Source organism: Bos javanicus, chromosome 24 (genome assembly GCF_032452875.1).
Source record: "Bos javanicus breed banteng chromosome 24, ARS-OSU_banteng_1.0, whole genome shotgun sequence".
Classification (NCBI taxonomy): Eukaryota; Metazoa; Chordata; class Mammalia; order Artiodactyla; family Bovidae; genus Bos; species Bos javanicus.
The window spans coordinates 33,204,258-33,224,445 of record NC_083891.1 but is presented as its reverse complement, the minus strand read 5'-3'; the positions used below and the strand labels follow the sequence as shown (position 1 = coordinate 33,224,445).

At 41.8% G+C, this 20,188-nt stretch overlaps 1 protein-coding gene across 2 annotated transcripts in view; it reads right to left on the bottom strand.

Moving 5' to 3' along the window:
• Nucleotides 1-20,186, bottom strand: part of TMEM241 (transmembrane protein 241) — a 124,763-nt gene extending 104,577 nt beyond the window's left edge. Inside the window, exons 1-4 of one of the 2 annotated variants that reach the window (XM_061399762.1) lie at nucleotides 17,283-20,186; nucleotides 15,680-16,401; nucleotides 13,284-13,330; nucleotides 7,391-7,468 (exon numbers count right to left, since the gene is read on the bottom strand). In XM_061399762.1, coding sequence (XP_061255746.1) covers nucleotides 7,391-7,468; nucleotides 13,284-13,330; nucleotides 15,680-15,751 — 197 coding nt within the window. In that variant the 5' untranslated portion in view covers nucleotides 15,752-16,401; nucleotides 17,283-20,186. The remainder of the gene's footprint in view (nucleotides 1-7,390; nucleotides 7,469-13,283; nucleotides 13,331-15,679; nucleotides 16,402-17,282) is intronic. The other variant, XM_061399763.1, reaches the window with a different exon arrangement.
• Between the last annotated feature and the right edge of the window lie 2 nt (nucleotides 20,187-20,188).

Below are 20,188 nucleotides of genomic sequence, written 5' to 3'. Positions count from 1 at the left end.
ATAACAGTCTAAGGATGTTTACATTTCATACCATGGATTTAAGAGGCCAGAAAGGGCCGTCTGGACTGGGAGTGACAGCGCCACATGGTGAGTCTATTATGAATGAGTTCAGCAGATTCCTTTGCACTGAGTGGTGTGGGCATGGCCTGCAGTGTCAAAGGTCAGAAAATCCCATCCAGAGAAAGCCCAATACCTCATGGTATCACTTATATGGGTCACCTTTTTTTAGAAAGTCAAACTTAATAGCAACTGAGTAGAAAAGTAGTTGTCAGTGGCTAGGGAGTGGGGGGAACAACTCCTGATAAAAGGACACAAACTTTCAGCTAGAAGGTGAATAATGTGTATTGATTATTGGTGAACAATGAACAATGTATTCTATGAGGATCTAATATATCATACAGTGACTACAACTGCTCACATTGTACCCTATCACTGAAATTTGCTAATAAACTTAACTGTTCTCACAAAATAAATAAATAAGTGAGGTGATAGATGCCTTTATTAATGCAAGGTGGGAATCTTTCACAATGCGTGTGTATATACATATATAATACATCACCACACTGCATACTTTGTGCGTGTGCATGCTCAGTCGCTCAGTCATGTCCAACTCTTTGCGACCCCATGGACTGTAGGCCACCAGGCTCCTCTGTCCATGGAATTCTCCAAGCAAGAATTCTGGAGCAGGTTGCCATCTCCTACTCCAGGGGATATTGCCCACCTAGGGATTGAACCCATGTCTCCTGTGTCTCTTGTATTGGCAGGTGAATTCTTAACCCACTGAGTCACCTGAGAAGCCCCACTGTATACTCTGAATAACTTTAAATTGTATTTGTGAAGGGTACTTCAAAAAAAGCTGATACTTCAGGAGGACTTCCCTGGTGGTCCAGTGGTTAAGAATCCATCTGCCAGTGCAGAAGACACAGGTTCAGTCCCTGGTCTGGGAAGATTTCACATGCTGTGGGGCAACTAAGCCCACGTGCCACAACTTCTGAAACCAAGGGCCCTAGAGGGCCTTGCTCTGCAGCAAAAGAAGCCAGCACAATGAGAAGCCCATGTGCCACAGCTAGAGAAAGCCCATGTGCAGTAATGAAGACCAAAAGCAGCCCGAAAAAGCTGATACTTAAAAAAATCTTGTCCTTTTACTATCACCGGCCTCCTGGACTCTCCCCAGGTACCACCCCAATCACCAGACCAACACCAGTCAGATTTTATTCCCTGTTTTATTCTTTTGGTGGTTCTTAGCATTTTTCCCGGAGAAGGCAATGGCACCCCACTCCAGTACTCTTGCCTGGAAAATCCCGTGGACGGAGGAGCCTGGTGGGCTGCAGTCCATGGGGTCGCTAAGAGTCGGACACGACTGAGCGACTTCACTTTCACTTTTCACTTTCATGCATTGGAGAAGGAAATGGCAACCCACTCCAGTGTTCTTGCCTGGAGAATCCCAGGGACGGGGGAGCCTGTTGGGCTGCCGTCTATGGGGTCGCACAGAGTGGACACGACTGACACGACTTAGCAGCAGCAGCAGCATATTTCCTGTGGAAGTTTTGAAAGCTGGCTTTATTATTCCCCTAAAGTAATTCCAACATATGCATATGTGTAAAGTATTCCTCTGGAGCGAAAACAACAGGGAAGACTATCAAAAACACATGAATCTGAGTGCTAACTTTCCTCTGTGAGCAAAGATCACTTTTTAGAAAACTACGAGTCATTCAACACTATTTGGGAAATTTGGACCACCAGTAGCTTTGACAAAGATGGGCTAGCTCACTGAAAAACCAATAAATAATCAATAATTAAAAAGAAGTACAATCTCAACCCTAGCTGGCTATCTCATTGTTCATATCTTTATGGACAGGGCTAAGTTAATTTGCAGGTTTTATCAAAGATATTTGTTAAGGTTCTCCAGCAAAGACTCTCAGTGGAAAATTAAGGGGTGGGGGCTTCTTCATCTATTAGAAATCTCTGGTCACAAAGATATTAGGACACAGGTTGTTGTTTTTCTAACGTAGAATTTCTCTTAACTGAAAACCTTGAGAGTCAAACTTTTTTCTCATAGTGGACAAAAAGTGACAAGTAGGCTAAAGGTTACTCTCAAAATATTTTTATTTAAATATACAGCCTGGTAACACAGGAGCCGGGAGATGCCATCTAAAGTCTCCAGTGAGAGACTTCCCTGATGGTCCAGTGGTTAAGAAAGTGCACGTCCATCACAGGGGGCATGGGTTCAATCCCTGGTCAGGGAACTAAGACTCTGGATGCCCCAAGGTACAGCCAAAATAAAGAAATAATTTTTAAATAAAATACCGTCTCCAGTGAATTTACAACTGAGTCTGTCCTCAGCAGCGGTTCTAGAATCTAACAGAAGGACATGGTCTCGCTGTGCTACAATGTTGTCAGCTGAAACCGGTCACAATGTTCATTCAGGATCACATTTTGTAAATACAGAAAGCTCCCGCTCAGGCCTTCCAACATCTGCTAGAAAAATCACTGCAATGTTCTGCAAAGGTTTGACAACAGCAGGAGCCACTGTAGAATGACAAGCTTGTGACTGAAAACCAGTGCTATCTTTCCCAAGATAGAGCCTCCCAGGGTATCATCCGGCACCCGGTGATAACAACTGGGTGCTGGGCAAACATCTGGGAGAAGAACAATTTCATCGGGTCAGGTAGTGGAGTCAGTACATGACATGGCCAGAGGCTGACCCACACAGCAGTCATGGCCTCTCTGCAATGGAAGAAGCGTGGTACTAGGTTCTGTGACTTATTTGAGAGGGAATCTAGGATTCTCCTGTACTCCCGGCTACAACGACAGTTTAAATGAACTCTCAACGGCATAGGCTATTAAAGACCAATTTGCAGAGGGTGGGATGAATTGAGAGAGTAGCACTGAAATATATACACATGGTGCGTGCATGCTAAGTCGCTTTAGTCATGTCCTACTCTTTGTGACCCTACAGACTAGACTATAGTCCACCAGGCTCCTCTGTCCATGGGATTCTCCAGGCAAGAATACTTGAGTGGGTTGCCATGTCCTACTCCTGGGGATCTTCCTGACCCAGGGATTGAACCCATGTCTTTTATGTCTTCTGCATTGGCAGGCAGGTTCTTTACCACTAGTGCCACCTGGGAAGACCATACACATGGTAAATATATATACTTCAGTTCAATTCAGTTCAGTTGCTCAGTCGTGTCCGACTCTTTGCAACCCCATGAATTGCAGCACGCCAGGCCTCCCTGTCCATCACCAACTCCCGGAGTTCACTCAGACTCACGTCCATCGAGTCAGTGATGCCATCAAGCCATCTCATCCTCTGTCATCCCCTTCTCCTCCTGCCCCCAATCCCTCTCAGCATCAGAGTCTTTTCCAATGAGTCAACTCTTCACATGAGGTGGCCAAAGTACTGGAGTTTCAGCTTCAGCATCATTCCTTCCAAAGAAATCCCAGGGCTGATCTCCTTCAGAATGGACTAGTTGGATCTCCTTGCAGTCCAAGGGACTCTCAAGAGTCTTCTCCAACACCACAGTTCAAAAGCATCAATTCTTCGGCACTCAGCTTTCTTCACAGTCCAACTCTCACATCCATACATGACCCCTGGGAAAACCATAGCCTTGACTAGACGGACCTTTGTTGGCAAAGTAATGTCTCTGCTTTTCAATATGCTTACCATGAGTAAAATAGATAGATAGTAGGAAGTTGCTATATAACACAGGGAGTTCAGCCCAGTGCTCTATGATGACCTAGAGGGGTAGGAGGGAGATATGGGAGGGAGGCTCAAGAGGGAGAGGATAATATGTATACTTAAGGCTGATTCACATTGTTGTATAGCAGAAACCAACACAACATTGCAAAGCAATTATCTTCCAATTAAAAAAAAAGAAGGACCAATTTGGGGCCCGCTCTCCACGGGTGAGGGGTTTCCCTTGTGGTTCAGCTGGTAAAGAATCTGCCTACAATGTGGGAGACCTGGGTTTGATCCCTGGGTTGGGAAGATCCCTGGAGAAGAGAAAGGCTACCCACTCCAGTATTCGACCTGGAGAATTCCATGGACTGTATAGTTCATGGGGTCGCAAAGAGTTGGACACGACTGAGTGACTTTCGCTTTCACTCCATGGGTGATGCGGATGTCCATGATGTCACTGGGAACTCCAAACTGTCTTCCTGGGGTTGTTTCCTTTCTGAGTAGAGCCCACCCTCCATTATCTCTGCACAAGTCCACAGTCACACAGCGAACAAGTCCAGTCACACAGCAAAGCTGGACTTTGGTTCTCTACTGACATCATCAGAAAGCCAAGCCTGCTAGGAAACAGCAGCCACGGCAAACACAAACCCAGTTCCGCCCAGCCCATGAAGGAGCCCTGGGCCTGGGTCCCTGCCACTTGCTACCTGGTTAACACCCCTCTGCCCAGGGCCCGGGGTGACTGGAAATGCTGAGCTGTGACACCCGTTATCAACCACAAGACCCACTACAAACTAAGACACTAGAATCTTTGCCAAGAAGCTTAACTGGGCTGATATTGTGTGTGGCCGTGAAACCACCAAAGAAGTCCAGGGGATAAAACTGAAAAAAGTCTCTGGGAGCTTTAGCAAGGGGACTAAAAAGAAATATGATGACAATTCTTCTGAGATGGGTAACATCTAGCAGCATGTGTGTTCAAGGGACAGCAGTGTCTCGTGGGTCTCAAACTTCTCTGTTGAGAACCACTTCTTTCAAGGAAAGCATCTTGAGTATCTTTGACTTCACTAAATTCTACTAGTCATTTTCCCCTTCCCCCCTCCAAAAACAAGCAATAAAAATATGAAGAAATCCATCAACGGATAAATGGATACACTAAATGCAGTATACAATGTGGTATAAAAACAAAATGTGGTCTATATACACAATGAAAAGCCTTAACAAGGAAGGAAATGTTGACACAATCTTCAACATGGATGAAGCTTGTAGGTATTACGCCAAGTGAAAAAAACCAGTCACAAAAGGACAAGTACCATACAACTCTATTTAAAGGAGGTACCCAGAGTAGGTAAATTCATAGAGACAGAAAACAACAGAGCTTTACCAGGGGTTGGGGTGGGTAGAGAGAGAGGGGAGCTATCATCTGTTTATTTTTTATTTTGCCAGTCTTTGAGGTATGTGGGATCTTGGTTTCCTCACCAAGGATTGAAGCCATGCCCCCAACAGTGGAACCATGGAGTCTTAATTACCAGATCATGAGGGAAGTCCTGTAGCTATATTTTTTAAGATTTTTTTTTTTTTTAATGCCAGAGCTATCATGTAATAGATACAGAGTTTCTGTTTGGAATGATAAAAAGTTCTGGAAATGGATGGTGGTAATGGTTGTACAATATTGTGAACATACTTAATGCCACCAAACTGTATACTTTAAAACTATTTTAAAACAGTAAATATTATGTTATGTATCTTTCACATGCCAAAAAATGTTTAAGTATGAACAATGGCATTGCTCTTAAGCAAATATGAGTAAAGTAATGTTTCCAGTCCTGTGCTCAGTCACATCCGACTCTGCAACCCCATGGACTGTAGCCGGCCAGGTTCCTCTGTCCATGGGATTCTCCAGGCAAGAGTACTGGAGTGGGTTGCCATTTCCTTCTCTAAGGGATCTTCCCAATCCAGGGATTGAACCCATGTCTCTTGAGTCTCCTGTACTGGCAGGCTGATTCTTTACTACTGGTATCACCTGGGAATCCCTAGGTAATGTTTAAATGACCATCATGAACAAGTAAATAATTCTCATCAGAAACTACAAGTTAATCATAGTCAGGAATGCTGTAAGAGTGGAAGATCCATGTTGATCAGCCCTGGTAGACCCTAGTCTAAAATCTGACAGCCAATTCTCTTGCTTCTGTGGAGGAATACATTCAACTATTCAGAGTCCAAATGCTTTGTTATTTAACTAAATCATAGAACTATCACATGCTTTGTGAATTCAGGACCCACATTTGTTTAAATGGAGACCCAGTTCTCACTGAACTATCCACCATAATAACAGAGTATAAGACATGTGCTCAATATCACCTATGAAATCCCAGAAGTCTGTATTTTATCAAGTAGAGAACACTCTACCATGGAAATGCAAGAGTATGACTTAATGAACTATTCCTTCAGATTAGTTAAGCATTTCATGTGGGATATTCTTTCAGAATATGAACTATGATGTAATTGGGTCAGGGAAATTAATCCACACCCAAGTTCCCAGGGCCTCACCCTTGTCAAACCTCTTCAGACCAGTATTTTGCTCTCCAGTTATATGTTTTCAGGAGGAGCCAAAATTATTAATATTTATACTGGTCTCATTCCCAAAGCTTCTCCAGTATGCTAAGCCAAGGGGTGACTTAGCAAGGAAGCAGTTTATCTTCATGGAGAAGTTGGGCAGATAACTCGGACCACAAAGCAAATGACTTGGCCTGATCATTCAACTGGGATATTTACCTAATTTATGTAAATCTTAACTTCATTTTCTTTTCATTTTCTACATCATTTCAGGTGAGGCATGATGTTCTCAAAGAATCATGAGGATTTACCTATGTGAGGATTTATCTATGATTCACATAGCCAATTCAGATGATCATTTTGGCTGAAAAACGTCATGGTCTTTGACATTTCTTTTAAATCTATTTGAAAAGCGGTCTTAATAGAATCATAACAACAATGTGTGACTGAATTGGACCTTGGATCAGAATTTTTGTGGAGAGGGTTATAAAGAATATTATTACGGAAACTGGCAAAATAAATATTGGTCTACAGATGAGATAATACTATTGTATCAGTGTTAATTTCCTCATTTTGATAACTACTGAAGTCATGTAAGAGAAAATCCTTACTCTTAAGAAATACACACTCAGCAATTTAGAATTAAAGAAAATCTGCTATTTACTTTCAAATAATTCAGAAAAAAATGACTATATATATATATATATATGTATATATCAAGAGAAAATGATAATAGAAGCAAGGTAAAATAATAATTGGGAAATCTGAATAAAGAGTATGGGACCTTTTTATACCACTTTTAACTGTTTTGTAAGCAGGAAATAGTTTCAAAATAAAAAATGTATCCCCCAAATTTAAAGTTGATTTAATAACTTACTCATAGTAATCCTATAATCTAAAACAAAGTTAAATTAATATGGCATTATAATTTTTATATCTCAATTTATTTTAACATTACATTAGTGGCATTAACCAGGAAAACTCTACTTGAGTTCTACTTGATTATAAAGCCATTGAATCTCAAGATTAGAAGGGAATTAAGAGATCATACAACTCAAATAAACATGAGTATTTCCCAATGTAACACCATGCAATACAAATAACATACAAGGAAGCAGGGTATGAATCATGAATGAAGCACAGAAGAGGCAATTCTACCTTGAACGGCTGTTGATCTCCACCCAGCCCAGTTTCCATGACACATGAAGCAAAAGTCCACCAACCAATGTCTGCCACCTGAAAAGGAAAAGGGCCAAGGTGAATTTAAGAGTGCCACGGTCTCATGGTTCACCCCCACAGATGTGTTGACTGACAACTGTGAGCCTTCTTACAACTCTTTTCTACCACTTTCTCTGAATCATCACCCCAGCTCTAGACCTGTCCTTCTCGACCTCTGCTATTATAAGTCCAGCGGTACCACTCCCTGCTGACACTGACCATCTCCTCTTCTTATTCTAGACTTTTCCTGAACAGTCTCACCCACAGCCAGCACGTCTCCATGACCTTGCACTGGTGAGTCCCAAACCCCCCTTCTCACAGGATGCAGCCATCTTGACACCAACCCCAAGCTCCTGATGATAAAACTTAATCTGGAATTTCCCCTTCCCCATCCTGGCCATCCTCCTACTATTCCTAATCAGCCAAACTGGAAACCTAGATGTCATCCTAGCCCTCCTCTGCCATCACGTCCCTCATCTACTTACAAAATCCTATTGACTTTATCCCCATAACAGCTCTGAAACCTGAAGCCTTCCCTTCCATCCCTCTACCTAATTCAACCTCCCATCATCCCACATCTAGACCACAGCATCAGTTCCTTAGCGGATCCGCTTTCTCTCCAGGCTTGCCCTGCACTGTCCATCTTCCATGATGCAGCCAAAGGGTTTGTTCTAAAATGCAAACCTAATTGTGCTCCTCACTTGTTTTAAGAACAGTTGATTCCTCCTGATGTCACAGGCAGCAGCTCTCAGCCCCCTTGCTATGCCAACATGCCTGGGGACATGAAGTTCTCAGGAGACATATTTCTTCAAGTGCAAAGTTCAGGCGGGGGGCACAGGTGACAAAATAAGCACCCCTCGCCTCCCAGTACAGAAAGTACAGCAAACGCCAAATGAATGATGGGTATTATAGGGTCTTCCCTGGTGGCTCAGACAGTAAGGAAGCTGCCTGCAATGCTGGAGACCCAGGTTCAATCCCTAGGTCGGGAAGATCCCCTGGAGAAGGGAATAGCAATCCACTTCAGTATTCTTGCCTGGAGAATTCCATGGACAGAGGAGGCTGGCTGGCTACAGTCCGTGGGATCGCAGAGTCAGACATGACTGAGTGCCAAATGTGTGACAGGTACTGTAGGCACAACTTTATCCCGTTCTGCAGTAACTGCTTTTACTCTATTTTTGGTGAGTCATTCATAAATTTCAAAACCTTATTTTTAGTTATGACTTGAGACATCTCACCTCCAGAGGTGATTACAACACATCCACGCGTTGGGACATGACAGTGGAGAACCCCTGGTCTAAAGGACAAAGTCACTTGCATGGGACACACAAGCCTCCCAGGACCTGCAGCCGCTCCTCCCCAGGGTCAGCTCCTGTTCATCTGCCAGTGGCAGCCACATTCTAGCTACACTGAACTGGCCACAGCCTTGGCAATGTGCCAGGCTGTTTCACACTTCTTAGAGTCTGCACATGTGGTCCTCTTGACCCATAAAGTCTTCCCATCTCCTCTGTGTTGGAGGACACCTGCCCATCCTATAAGATCCAGGTTTTATGTCTCCCTTGTGGAGCCTTCTATGACTCCACCAGGTAGCATGGAAATACATGGGGTTGTGTCCTCCAACAGCTTGGTCTAGAGCAGTGGATCTCGATCGTGTGGATCTCCCCCCCAGGGGACACTTGGCAGTATCTGGAGACATTTTTGGTTGTCACAGCTGGGGGTGGGGGAGGCATTGCTACTGGCATCTGATAAGTAGAAGCCAGGATGCTGCCAAACACCTTGTAACATGGTGGACAGCCTCTCAGAAGAGTTAACCAGGTCAAAACATCAATAGTGCTGAGGCTGAGAAACCCTAGTGCAGTGGGAAGTAAGCGAATGAACCAGTAAATACAATAAGGTGTGATAAAGTCCTAAGGGGAACAGTACCAGGTAGCACAAAACACGCTAGCAGGGAGCAACTGATCTAGTCTAGGGAGCTGGGTAAATTTTCCTAGAGAAAGTATTGGGTTGGCCAAAAACTTCATTCAGGTTTCCCATGCAACAGTACGAAAACCCAAACGGACTTTTTGGCCAACCCAACAAATCTGAACAGATGCCTGTCCAAAGTAGGAGGCCCAGAATGGACAATGGCTCACAGGTGAGAGAGAGTCGCTCCAGCAAAGCTTCTTGTTGTTGAACTGCTCAGTCGTGTCTAAGTATTATGCCACCCCATGGACTGTAGCCAGCCAGGCTCCTCTGTCCATGGGATTTCCCAGGCAAGAATACTGGACGGGGTTGCCCTTTCCCTCTCTAGGGGATCTTCTTGACCCAGGGATCAAACCTTCGTACCCGCGTCACCTACTTGGCAGGTGGATTCTTTACCACTGAGCCACGGGGGAAGCCCACAGAGAAGGAGGGTAAAAAGCAATTCAGGTGACAACAACATCCTTTCCCACCTAAATTCCCTAAGTCCCTCGACCTGGACAGAAGTGAAAGAGCAATCAGGGTCGGAAAAGGAGAAAACAATATCCCAGCTTTATTGACCAAAACATACACAATCATGGATGATATCTTTTAAAGTTTTGCTATGAACTACTAGGGAGAAACTTGACAGTGATTGTAAAGTTCACCCGAAACAACATATTGGTGATAATATGATAAGGAACAAAAAATTAAAAAACATAAAAGAGTAAGTGATGATAAATCTTCTCCCCTACCCTGTCTGCTCTCTGCACCATGCCCATCTTTCCCTATGGTAACCACTCTTATTAGGGTCTTCACCTTTTTAAGATTTTTTTTTTGATGTGGACTATTTTTAAAGTCTTTATTGAATTTGTTACAATATTGCCTCTGTTTTATGTTTTGGCCGGGAAGCATGTGGGGTCTTAGCTCCATGACCAGGGATCAAACCCACACCCCCTGCATTGGAAGACACAGTCTTAACCACTGGACTACCGGAAGTCCTCTGATTTTTTTTTTTTTTTTTTTGGCCACACCAGGCAGCTTTAATATCTTAGTTTTCAGACCAGGGACTGAACACGGGGCCACAGCAGTGAAAGCACTGAATCCTAACCACTGGACCATCAGGGAATTCCCAATCTTTTAAAATGAGGAAAACATACACACATTTCTAGAAGGTGGTAGTGTATTACACTGTTTTGGACTTTCTCTTGTTCCCCGTTAAATGGGGAACAAAATCTTGAAGATCTCTCCTTTTCAATACACAAGAGTTTCCTTGCTTTTTTTAAACGTTTGAATGGTATTCCACAAGGAATACAATATAATTTATTTAATTGATTCTATATAGATGAAAATTAGGCTGATTAAAAATGCTTGTCACCAACAGCTGCAATGTTTCACATGTATATCTCTGCAAATATTTTGTTTAAATAAATGCAAGTAAAAAAAAATAATAAAATAAAATAAATAAATAAATAAATGCAAGTAAATCTGTCGGGTAGATTCCCAGAAGTAGAATTGCTGGATTGAAGGATTCAAACCATTGCCATATTGCTATATTCTACCAAAATGCCAATCACTGACAGTGTGCCAATTATTAACATCAACAGTTTTCTACCTATAATCAATGTATGAGAGCATGAGAGTACCTGCTTTTTTTAATTGTTTTGTTGTGGACCATTTTTAAAGTCTTTATTAAATCTGTTACAATATTGATCCTGTTTTTTCTTTTGGCTTTTTGGCCAAGAGGCATGTGGAATCTTATCTCCTCAACCAGGGATCAAACCCACACCTCCTGCATAGGAAGGTGAAGTCTTAACCACTGGACCACCAGGAAAATCCCTAGAGCACCTACCTGCTTTCTACATCCTCGTCAACACTATATTATCAAATCTTAAAATTTTATTTGTCAAATCTTGTTAGTAAAAATATATCTCAACACAGTATAAAATTATATTTTCTCATGAATGAAGAATATCTTTTTATGTGTTCAAAAGCCCTTTGTAGGTAGGACTTTTGTTTTTGAGGTCGCTAAGTCGCTTCAGTCGTGTCCGACTCTGTGCGACCCCATAGACGGCAGCCCACCAGGCTCCCCCGTCCCTGGGATTCTCCAGGCAAGAACACTGGACTGGGTTGCCATTTCCTTCTCCATGTTTTTGAGGTAGAGATCTAGTTTTACTGCACTGGGATTGTATAATTGCGACTCTTTAGGAAATAATTGATGTTTTATTCATGGTGAATATTCTATGGGCATTTTAAAAGGGGACATAATCTCTATTTTCAAGATACTGAGTCTGATATTTATTAATTGCACTATTGATGAGATATTTTTTTCTAGTTTTTTGTTTGTCCAATTGATCTGTCATGGGAAAAAATAGTAGTAAGTTTGTCTCCTATTAGTAGAATGTTTCTATTTATCCCTGATAGTCTTGCCATTTTTATTTGACAAAAGATGATGCTCTGTTGTTTGGTTGACAAATATTCATCCTATTTCATTTGCACTTTGAACTCCATGCTCTAGTGTTACAATGCGTCTTTTCATTTTGAACTGCATTGCTTAGCATTGTAACACATATTTCTTTGTTTACTTAATGCTTTTAGTCCTGAATTCAACCTTGATTGATATTAAGATGTCTATCCCTGCTTCTCTGTATCCATTTGTGATACTTTAAAAAAAAAAGAAGAGGAGAATGAGGGATGGTGTGCTCTACCACATATTTAAATGCTATAATAAAGAAAACAATTTAGCACTAGCCCCTTTCCATAAAAGTTGACAAATAAGTGCTCAAAAATAGACCCTAGGAAAATGACCTTACATATGAAATTAACAACCTAAAAGCAAAATAAAGGATTATATAACAAAATATAATAAGTGGGGCTAGCATAAATAAAAACCATGAGGAGAATGATTTCTTCACATTGGAACCATACACTAAAATAAACAGATAATAACTAAGAATTGGAAAAAGTTTTAGTGACATATAGGTGACTATCTATATGATATAGTGATGAGAAGAATAAGTATATGGTGCATGCTAAATCACTTCAGTCATGACCCCATGGACTGTAGCCCACCAGGCTCCTCTGTCCATGGGATTTCCCAGGCAAGAATACTGGAGTGGGTTGCTATGCTCTCTTCCAGGAGAATCTTCCTGACCCAGGGATCAAACCTGCATCTCTATGTCTCCTGCACTGGCAGGCAGGTTCTTTACCACTAGTGCCACCTGGGAAGCCCCTAAAAGCAATGGTAGCCATCACAAAAGAAACAATCAATATAAAAATAAAATATTTTTTTAAAAAGCTGGGGGTGCGGGTGGTTAAGGTAAAAGAGGGAAGTAAATTTTTTTAAAAAGCTGGGGGGCAGGTAGTTAAGCTAAAAGACGGAAATGTGAACACCAAAGCACTCTATGCTGTTGCTACAGTATCTACTCTATTGACCTGAGTCTACACCATTTTCTGTCTTCTTTCTAATAATAGCGTCCCTCAGTTTACAAGACCACATTCTGGATTCATCTGTGTTTCTCTCTGCTGCTTCATTCCTATGTTCAAATAATGAATTGTCTATAATGTCACTTAAAAAGTCCAAATAATCAAAATAATTTTAAACAAAATGAAATGGCAAAGAATAAATTAAAAAAAAAACAAATTTCAATAAATATGACAAAAAAGTTGTTGACATCCTTAAAATAGGAAGAATTCATTAAATTAATAAGAAAATACTAAAACCCTAGTAATATTGTTGTGTTTATACCCCCCAAAGGGGGCACAATTTAAATGCCATTAACAGAAGGACTAAATAAATTACAGTATGTCTATCTAATGAAAAATCTATGCAATCATTAAAAATATTTTAATAATGCTAGTTGGACATTTCCTACAAATGTATATAAAAGATACTCACCCTTGGAATAATGTAGGGTAGGTAAATTTCAAGACAGACAGGACATACTGAAAAACAAATATCAAATTAATGGACATTTTCAAATTATAGAGAATTGATAGACCATATAATCAAGGAAATCCCTACTAAAGAAACATAAATACACTCAAGTTTCAAAAAGGCCTTTTTTATTCCTCCCCAAAGAAATCACACAGTGGGGAAAAACAATGACCTTCCAGTTTATACTAAAGAGAGGGGCTGAGTGAAGTCAGAAAGAGACACGAGTATCATATGCTATAACTCATATGTGGAATGTATTTTTTTTTAATGACAAATGAACTTATAAAACAGAGACAGACTTACAGATACTGAAAAGAGAAACCTGTGGAAGAGGGATAAATCAAGGCTTGGGATTAACATATACATATATACGAAATAGACAACCAGCAAGGACCTACTATAGACCACAGGGAACTCTACTCAGTATTCTATGATAACCTATATGAAAAAAAGAAGCTGAACAAGAATGAGCATATGTATAACTCAATGACTTCACTGTACAATTGAACCTAATACAACATTGTAAAACAACTATACTCCAGTAAAATTTTTAATAAGGGGGTGAGGGGAGCTGCTTTCCGCAGGGTCACCAGAAGCCTGACCACCTCTCAGCTGTGGATGGAACAAAGTGGAACACACAACAGCTGGGCCAGATACTGTGGACAGCTGATCCCTCTCAGCACTCCCAGACCTTGGAAGTGCCATGCTGTAACTGTGGCAACTCCAGAGAAAACGACAAACCCCTGGACACAGTCGGTTTTTTCAGCATATCCACTTTATCTATTGCACAGTTTACCTAAAAATTCACTGCCTTCTGTGTTTGCTATCCTATTCGTTCTTTCCTTTGTTTTCTTCCACTTTTGTTTGGTTTTGCATTCTTGGGATTTTTTTCTAACTAATTCTGCTCAGGTATCTAACACATTAGGTGTGTTTTTTAAGGTTTTTTTTTTTTTTTTTTTTTTTAAGCCAATTCAACTAAGATCAACTTGTATTTCTATTATGTCTTTTAACCAAATTTATAGCACATTACGAACAAGAGAACTATATTTTGTCTTTCTGGGTATCTTTCTATTTTTTCTATGATGGAACACTTTAAGAATTTTTTAAAAGCCTAAAGACCATTAAATGGCTTTAACCAAGTACTCCACTGATTTGTCACATGATCTGAAAAGCGCAGTAGACTGGTGTTATGCAAGTTTACATTTCTATTTTTTTCCCCCATGGATTAATCAACCTGTAATTCCCTTTGTATGAATTCCTAAATATCACAGGTATAGTCAATTATCTGCCTGTGCTCTGGTGTATATATCCTAGAGATGGACCTTCATTCTTCTTTGAAGCCTATTTACTCATGTTAAGGCAATATGTTCCTTTCCACTTTCCTCTGATATTTTATTTGTAACACTGAGACAAGGGAAAGATTATGTTTGCATCTGGACCATGTCTTGCATCATCCTGAACAACCTTCATGAAGACAATAAATGCTCATTCATTGCTATTTACTAGTAGTTCTTTTCCAGAGAAAGACGGTTTTTGGTTTGCTTTTTTTTTCCCCCCCAAGGGGGAGTGGAAAGAGAATAGTAGAGATCCTACAGTGGGGAAAGGTGGTCCTGAGCACCCTATCATCACTTTGGCTTGGTGGTTACCCCGGAGTCCAGGACAAGGGGTGATGTCCCACACTAGCTCACAGGGATCTAACATTTCTCTACATGGTACCAAACCCAAGGCTCCCTCCTAACAAAACAAAAACATAGTACCACTGCTTTTCTGACTTTTCATCAATAGGGTTTTATGACATTAAACAAAATTAAGTTTACGTTTTATTTTTTAATAATTTCATGAAAAACTCTTAAATATTCGAAATGCCTGGGATGGAGCCACAAGAAAAATAGGTTTGACAATCAGTGGCGTGAGGCAGAGATGGAGATGGACTGATATCTTCTATTTAAAGGCTTCTGGAAGCTTGGTGGTTCTGGGGCAGGGGTATGTTTAGAAGAGAGAGCAAAATGTGCGTGATTTCTTCTCCTACTCTTCCTCCTAGAGGGAACAGGGGCCAACAGCTTTCCCCTTCCCGAAAAAGTAGTCCACATGTCCAAAAATGAGGTCCCTGGGAATTCACCAGTCAAAAATCCAGTGTCCCAGTAGATGTAAAGGACGTATTACAGCACGAGAAACGAGGACAGTACCGTCCAACAAATCTTACTTCTAAAAGAGCATCGTGCAGAGTTGTCTTCTTCTCCATCACCATCAGGAACAAATCAGATAAAAATCGGGAGGCAGTATTTGGTGCACACACGATGTGGGGACTCAGATCCCCCACGGGCAATCATCACCACCCCGCACCCGCCCCTCCTCACCTTGTTCGTGAGGTAAGAAGCCAGGTAGCAGGTACAAAACGTGAGGCCGACCAGACACTTCTTCATGCACATCTGTTAATTTGCGCCCCTTCCCAGGGACCCCCCAGAAGCCCCACTGCCGCCACCAAGGCCGGGCCACAGCCCTTGCTGCCAGGACCGCCACGTGGCTGCGAGCTCCGCCAATCTGCGCAGCGACCGCCTCCGGTGCCCGCCTCTTAAAGGGGCAGCGCCTCCTCAAGAACGCTCAGGCTCGCGGTGGGCGGGGCCAGCTCTCCAGGATGTGGGGGGAGGAATAAGGTTCTCTAGGGCTGTGACCACCTGTAGAGCAAGAGCGGGTAGTCCTTGTAAAAAGGTAGAAAATGGTATAAGAAGGGAGAAAAGCAGCTGACAGAACAATTCACAACAGTCTATTAGCACTGAAAGAAAAATGTTCAGAGCTACCCCACTGAATCCTGAGCAAACTAAATGAAAAGAAATCCACTTAGATATATTTACGTATTAAAATTCACATTTTTATTGTATTAAAAATATCAACATATAATTTGCTATCTAACCATTTTAACCATTTTTAAGTGTATAGCAGTGTTAATTACATGCACATTGTTGTGCAACAGATTTCTAGAACTTTTGCATCCTGCTAAACTGAAACTCTACACCCAGAGAACGACTTCCCCCCACCCTTCCCTGATCCCCCTGGGCCCCTGGGAATGGGAACTACCATTCTATTTTCTTTTTTTTTTTTTTTTATTCTTTTTTTTTTTTTTTTATTATTCCAATTTTATTTTATTTTTAAACTTTACATAATTGTATTAGTTTTGCCAAATATCAAAATGAATCCGCCACAGGTATACATGTGTTCCCCATCCCGAACCCTCCTCCCTCCTCCCTCCCCATACCATCCCTCTGGGCCGTCCCAGTGGACCAGCCCCAAGCATCCAGCATCATGCATCGAACCTGGACTGGCAACTCGTTTCCTACATGATATTTTACATGTTTCATTGCCATTCTCCCACATCTTCCCACCCTCTCCCTCTCCCACAGAGTCCATAACACTGTTCTATACATCAGTGTCTCTTTTGCTGTCTCGTACACCGGGTTATTGTTACCATCTTTCTAAATTCCATATATATGCGTTAGTATACTGTATTTATGTTTTTCCTTCTGGCTTACTTCACTCTGTATAATAGGCTCCAGTTTCATCCACCTCATTAGAACTGATTCAAATGTATTCTTTTTAATGGCAGAGTAATACTCCATTGTGTATATGTACCACAGCTTTCTTATCCATTCATCTGCTGATGGACATCTAGGTTGCTTCCACGTCTTGGCTATTATAAACAGTGTTGCGATGAACATTGGGGTACACGTGTCTCTTTCCCTTCTGGTTTCCTCAGTGTGTATGCCCAGCAGTGGGGTTGCTGGATCATAAGGCAGTTCTATTTCCAGTTTTTTAAGGAATCTCCACACTGTTCTCCATAGTGGCTGGACTAGTTTGCATTCCCACCAACAGTGTAAGAGGGTTCCCTTTTCTCCACACCCTCTCCAGCATTTATTATTTGTAGACTTTTGGATCGCAGCCATTCTGACTGGTGTGAAATGGTACCTCATCTATTTTCTTTCTACTGCTTGGGATACCTTATCTGAATGCAATCAAGAATATATATTTTATTAAAAATTATTCTCCCTTTATCTTTTATAGTCAGAACATTCAGTTCAGTTCATTCATGTCCAACTCTTTATATCAATTTAAAAAATAATTGTGCAGTAAAGGGGACAAAACAGAATATTTGTTGTTAGAAAATGGCAACCAGCAATTCCCTAGCAGTCCAGTGGTTTGGACTCCAGGCTTTCAATGCCAATGGCCCAGGTTCAGTCCCTGTTGGGGGAACTAAGATCCCATAAGTCACACAGTGCAGTCAAAAAAAGAAAGAAAGAAGGAAAATGGCAATGGGTTACATAGGGTTCAAAACTCACTGTGTCCCAATTAAACCTAACCAACCTATAACACCCCAGTCTAGAAAACTTAGGAAAATTCTGTCATCACTAAATATGTAATAGACTTTCCTACCCTTATACCTAGTTGTATGCTGTTCATTCCAGCTAAACTAGCTTTATAGCTTCTCTCCAAATTGGTTGTCTAATTTGGTAGCCCCTCCTCCATGCAGCCTTTCCAGATTTCTCCAACCAGCAAAGAATCCTGAAACATTCACTGTCTATACCTGTCATGTGGCAATTAATCATGCACTCTTTTGAGATAGAAGTGTTGTATTGTCATTCAACATTGTTATGTGAATATGTTATCTCTCCAACTATATCTCATAGTTTTCTTCTTCTCCCACAGGACTTTAGCAATGTTGTAAGTAGTTATTGAATATTTGTTGATTGGTTGAAACGATTACTTTCAAAATTGACAACTAATTTCAATAATAAAGAGTAAAGAATTTTAATTCTGTTCCCTTTAGAGACTGAAGAATCTGCTGATTCCATGTGCTTGCTGCTGCTGCTGCTAAGTTGCTTCAGTCGTATTCGACTCTGGGCAACCCCATAGACAGCAGCCCACCAGGCTCCCCTGTCCCTGGGATTCTCCAGGCAAGAACACTGGAGTGGGTTGCCATTTCCTTCTCCATTGCTTGGAGGGGAAAAGTGAAAGTTGAAGTCAGTCTGTCCGACTCTTAGCGACCCCATGGACTGCAGCCTACCAGGCTCTTCTGTCCATGGGATTTTCCAGGCAAGAGTGCTGGAGTGGGGTGCCATTGCCTTCTCCATGTGCTTAGGGAGTACAAATTCTAGACTAGCTCATCTCAGCTGAGCACCAGTGAGTTTATCAGCAGAGATGATAGGAGTAAAAACTGAAACTAAATCTTTTAAACATTGTACTTATTTCATTTCACAGCAAAATGCCCTTTACCCCATTCAAGAACTCACTATTTAATATCAGATCAGATCAGATCAGTCGCTCAGTCGTGTCCAACTCTTTGCGACCCCATGAATCGCAGAACGCCAGGCCTCCCTGTCCATCAGCAACTCCCGGAGTTCACTCAGACTCATGTCCATCGAGTCAGTGATGCCATCCAGCCATCTCATCCTCTGTCATCCCCTTTTCCTCCTGCCCCCAATCCCTCCCAGCATCATATAGGACTAAACAAACAAACAAACAAAAAAACAAGTAACATGCAACAACATGCTGTTGTTGGTAAACCACATTTGTCCTATTAATAATATTTGTAAATGTAAGTTGTAAATATTGTAAATTTCTATCTTCCCTTTTAAGGAGCACATAGTTGATGGCATCAAGTATATACCTTAACTGTTGAGACCCAACCATTAAGATTGTTAACTCACAAACTCTGTTCTAACCTGGAATTCCAACTCAGGATAAAGAAACTTCCCTTGTCCCCACAGCCTGCCCTCTCTCTTCCCTGTCTGAAGTAAAGCCTGAGTGTCCTCTGAGACTATCCATTTCTGTCTGGTGTGCGAGGCAGGGGAGCCAGCTGGCACGCCTTGCTTTGTCCAGCACATCTACCAAAACGTGACTCCTGCTATAAGGCTGTCCTCTGACATCTCTGCCTGTCCCTAAGATTCCGAAGCAGAGGATCTACCGACCTTTCTGGGTTACAATCTGCACATTTTCTGAAGACCAGCACCTACTCACACTCTTCCATTCCACCCCAAGCCCTGCCGTCTTGCTGGGTAAATTTCAAGGTCCACATGGATCACCCATCTAACATCCTGGCATTTTACCCTGCTCCCTTAAGCTTCCCGACCTCGTCCTCACCACTGTTCGCTGTGGTTTCTATCTGCTTTACCCCTAAAACACTTAAACGGTTCGTTCACACATTCTTTCTCTGAGGTAAAGTGTAACCATTTCAAAGTGTAGAATTCAGTGGCATTGAACAGATTCACAATACTGTCCAACTATCAACGATAACAAGTTCCAAAACCGCTTCATCACCCAAAAGAAAACCCTTTACCCCTTAACCAATCACTCCTCGTTTGCCTCCTCCCAACCCTGTTCCCTGGCAACTACCAGTTTGATTTCTGTCTTCATAGATTTACCTATTCCGGATTTTTCCGGTCACATTATGAAAAGCTGAACCAAAACGTTTATTACGCAATCCTATTTTTGCTCCATGTTACATAATACATTTTACAAAATTTCACACTCCTCGCCCCGCCTCCTACCGACAACTGTAATAAAAACAAAACCCGACCGTTTCCTTCAATCTCCGTTCTCTAAACCTGCCATTTTCTGTCTCACATCTCATCTCAGTTTAGAATCCACTCCGGGAAATAATGAATGAACAGAGTCTGTTCTGCTTGTTTATTTACAGTCCACGCACTCTGATTCCGTTTAACTTGATCCAGCTGCCCTCTCGCGCAGACAAAGAGGTGGTTCAGGGTCATCGTAGAGCCTGACCAGAGGAAGCCACACCCGGGAGCTGCCCTGCTACTAAAGAGTGACAGTGACCACCAGCCTCCGGCCAGGGCACCGACCGGAAGTGCGGTCCT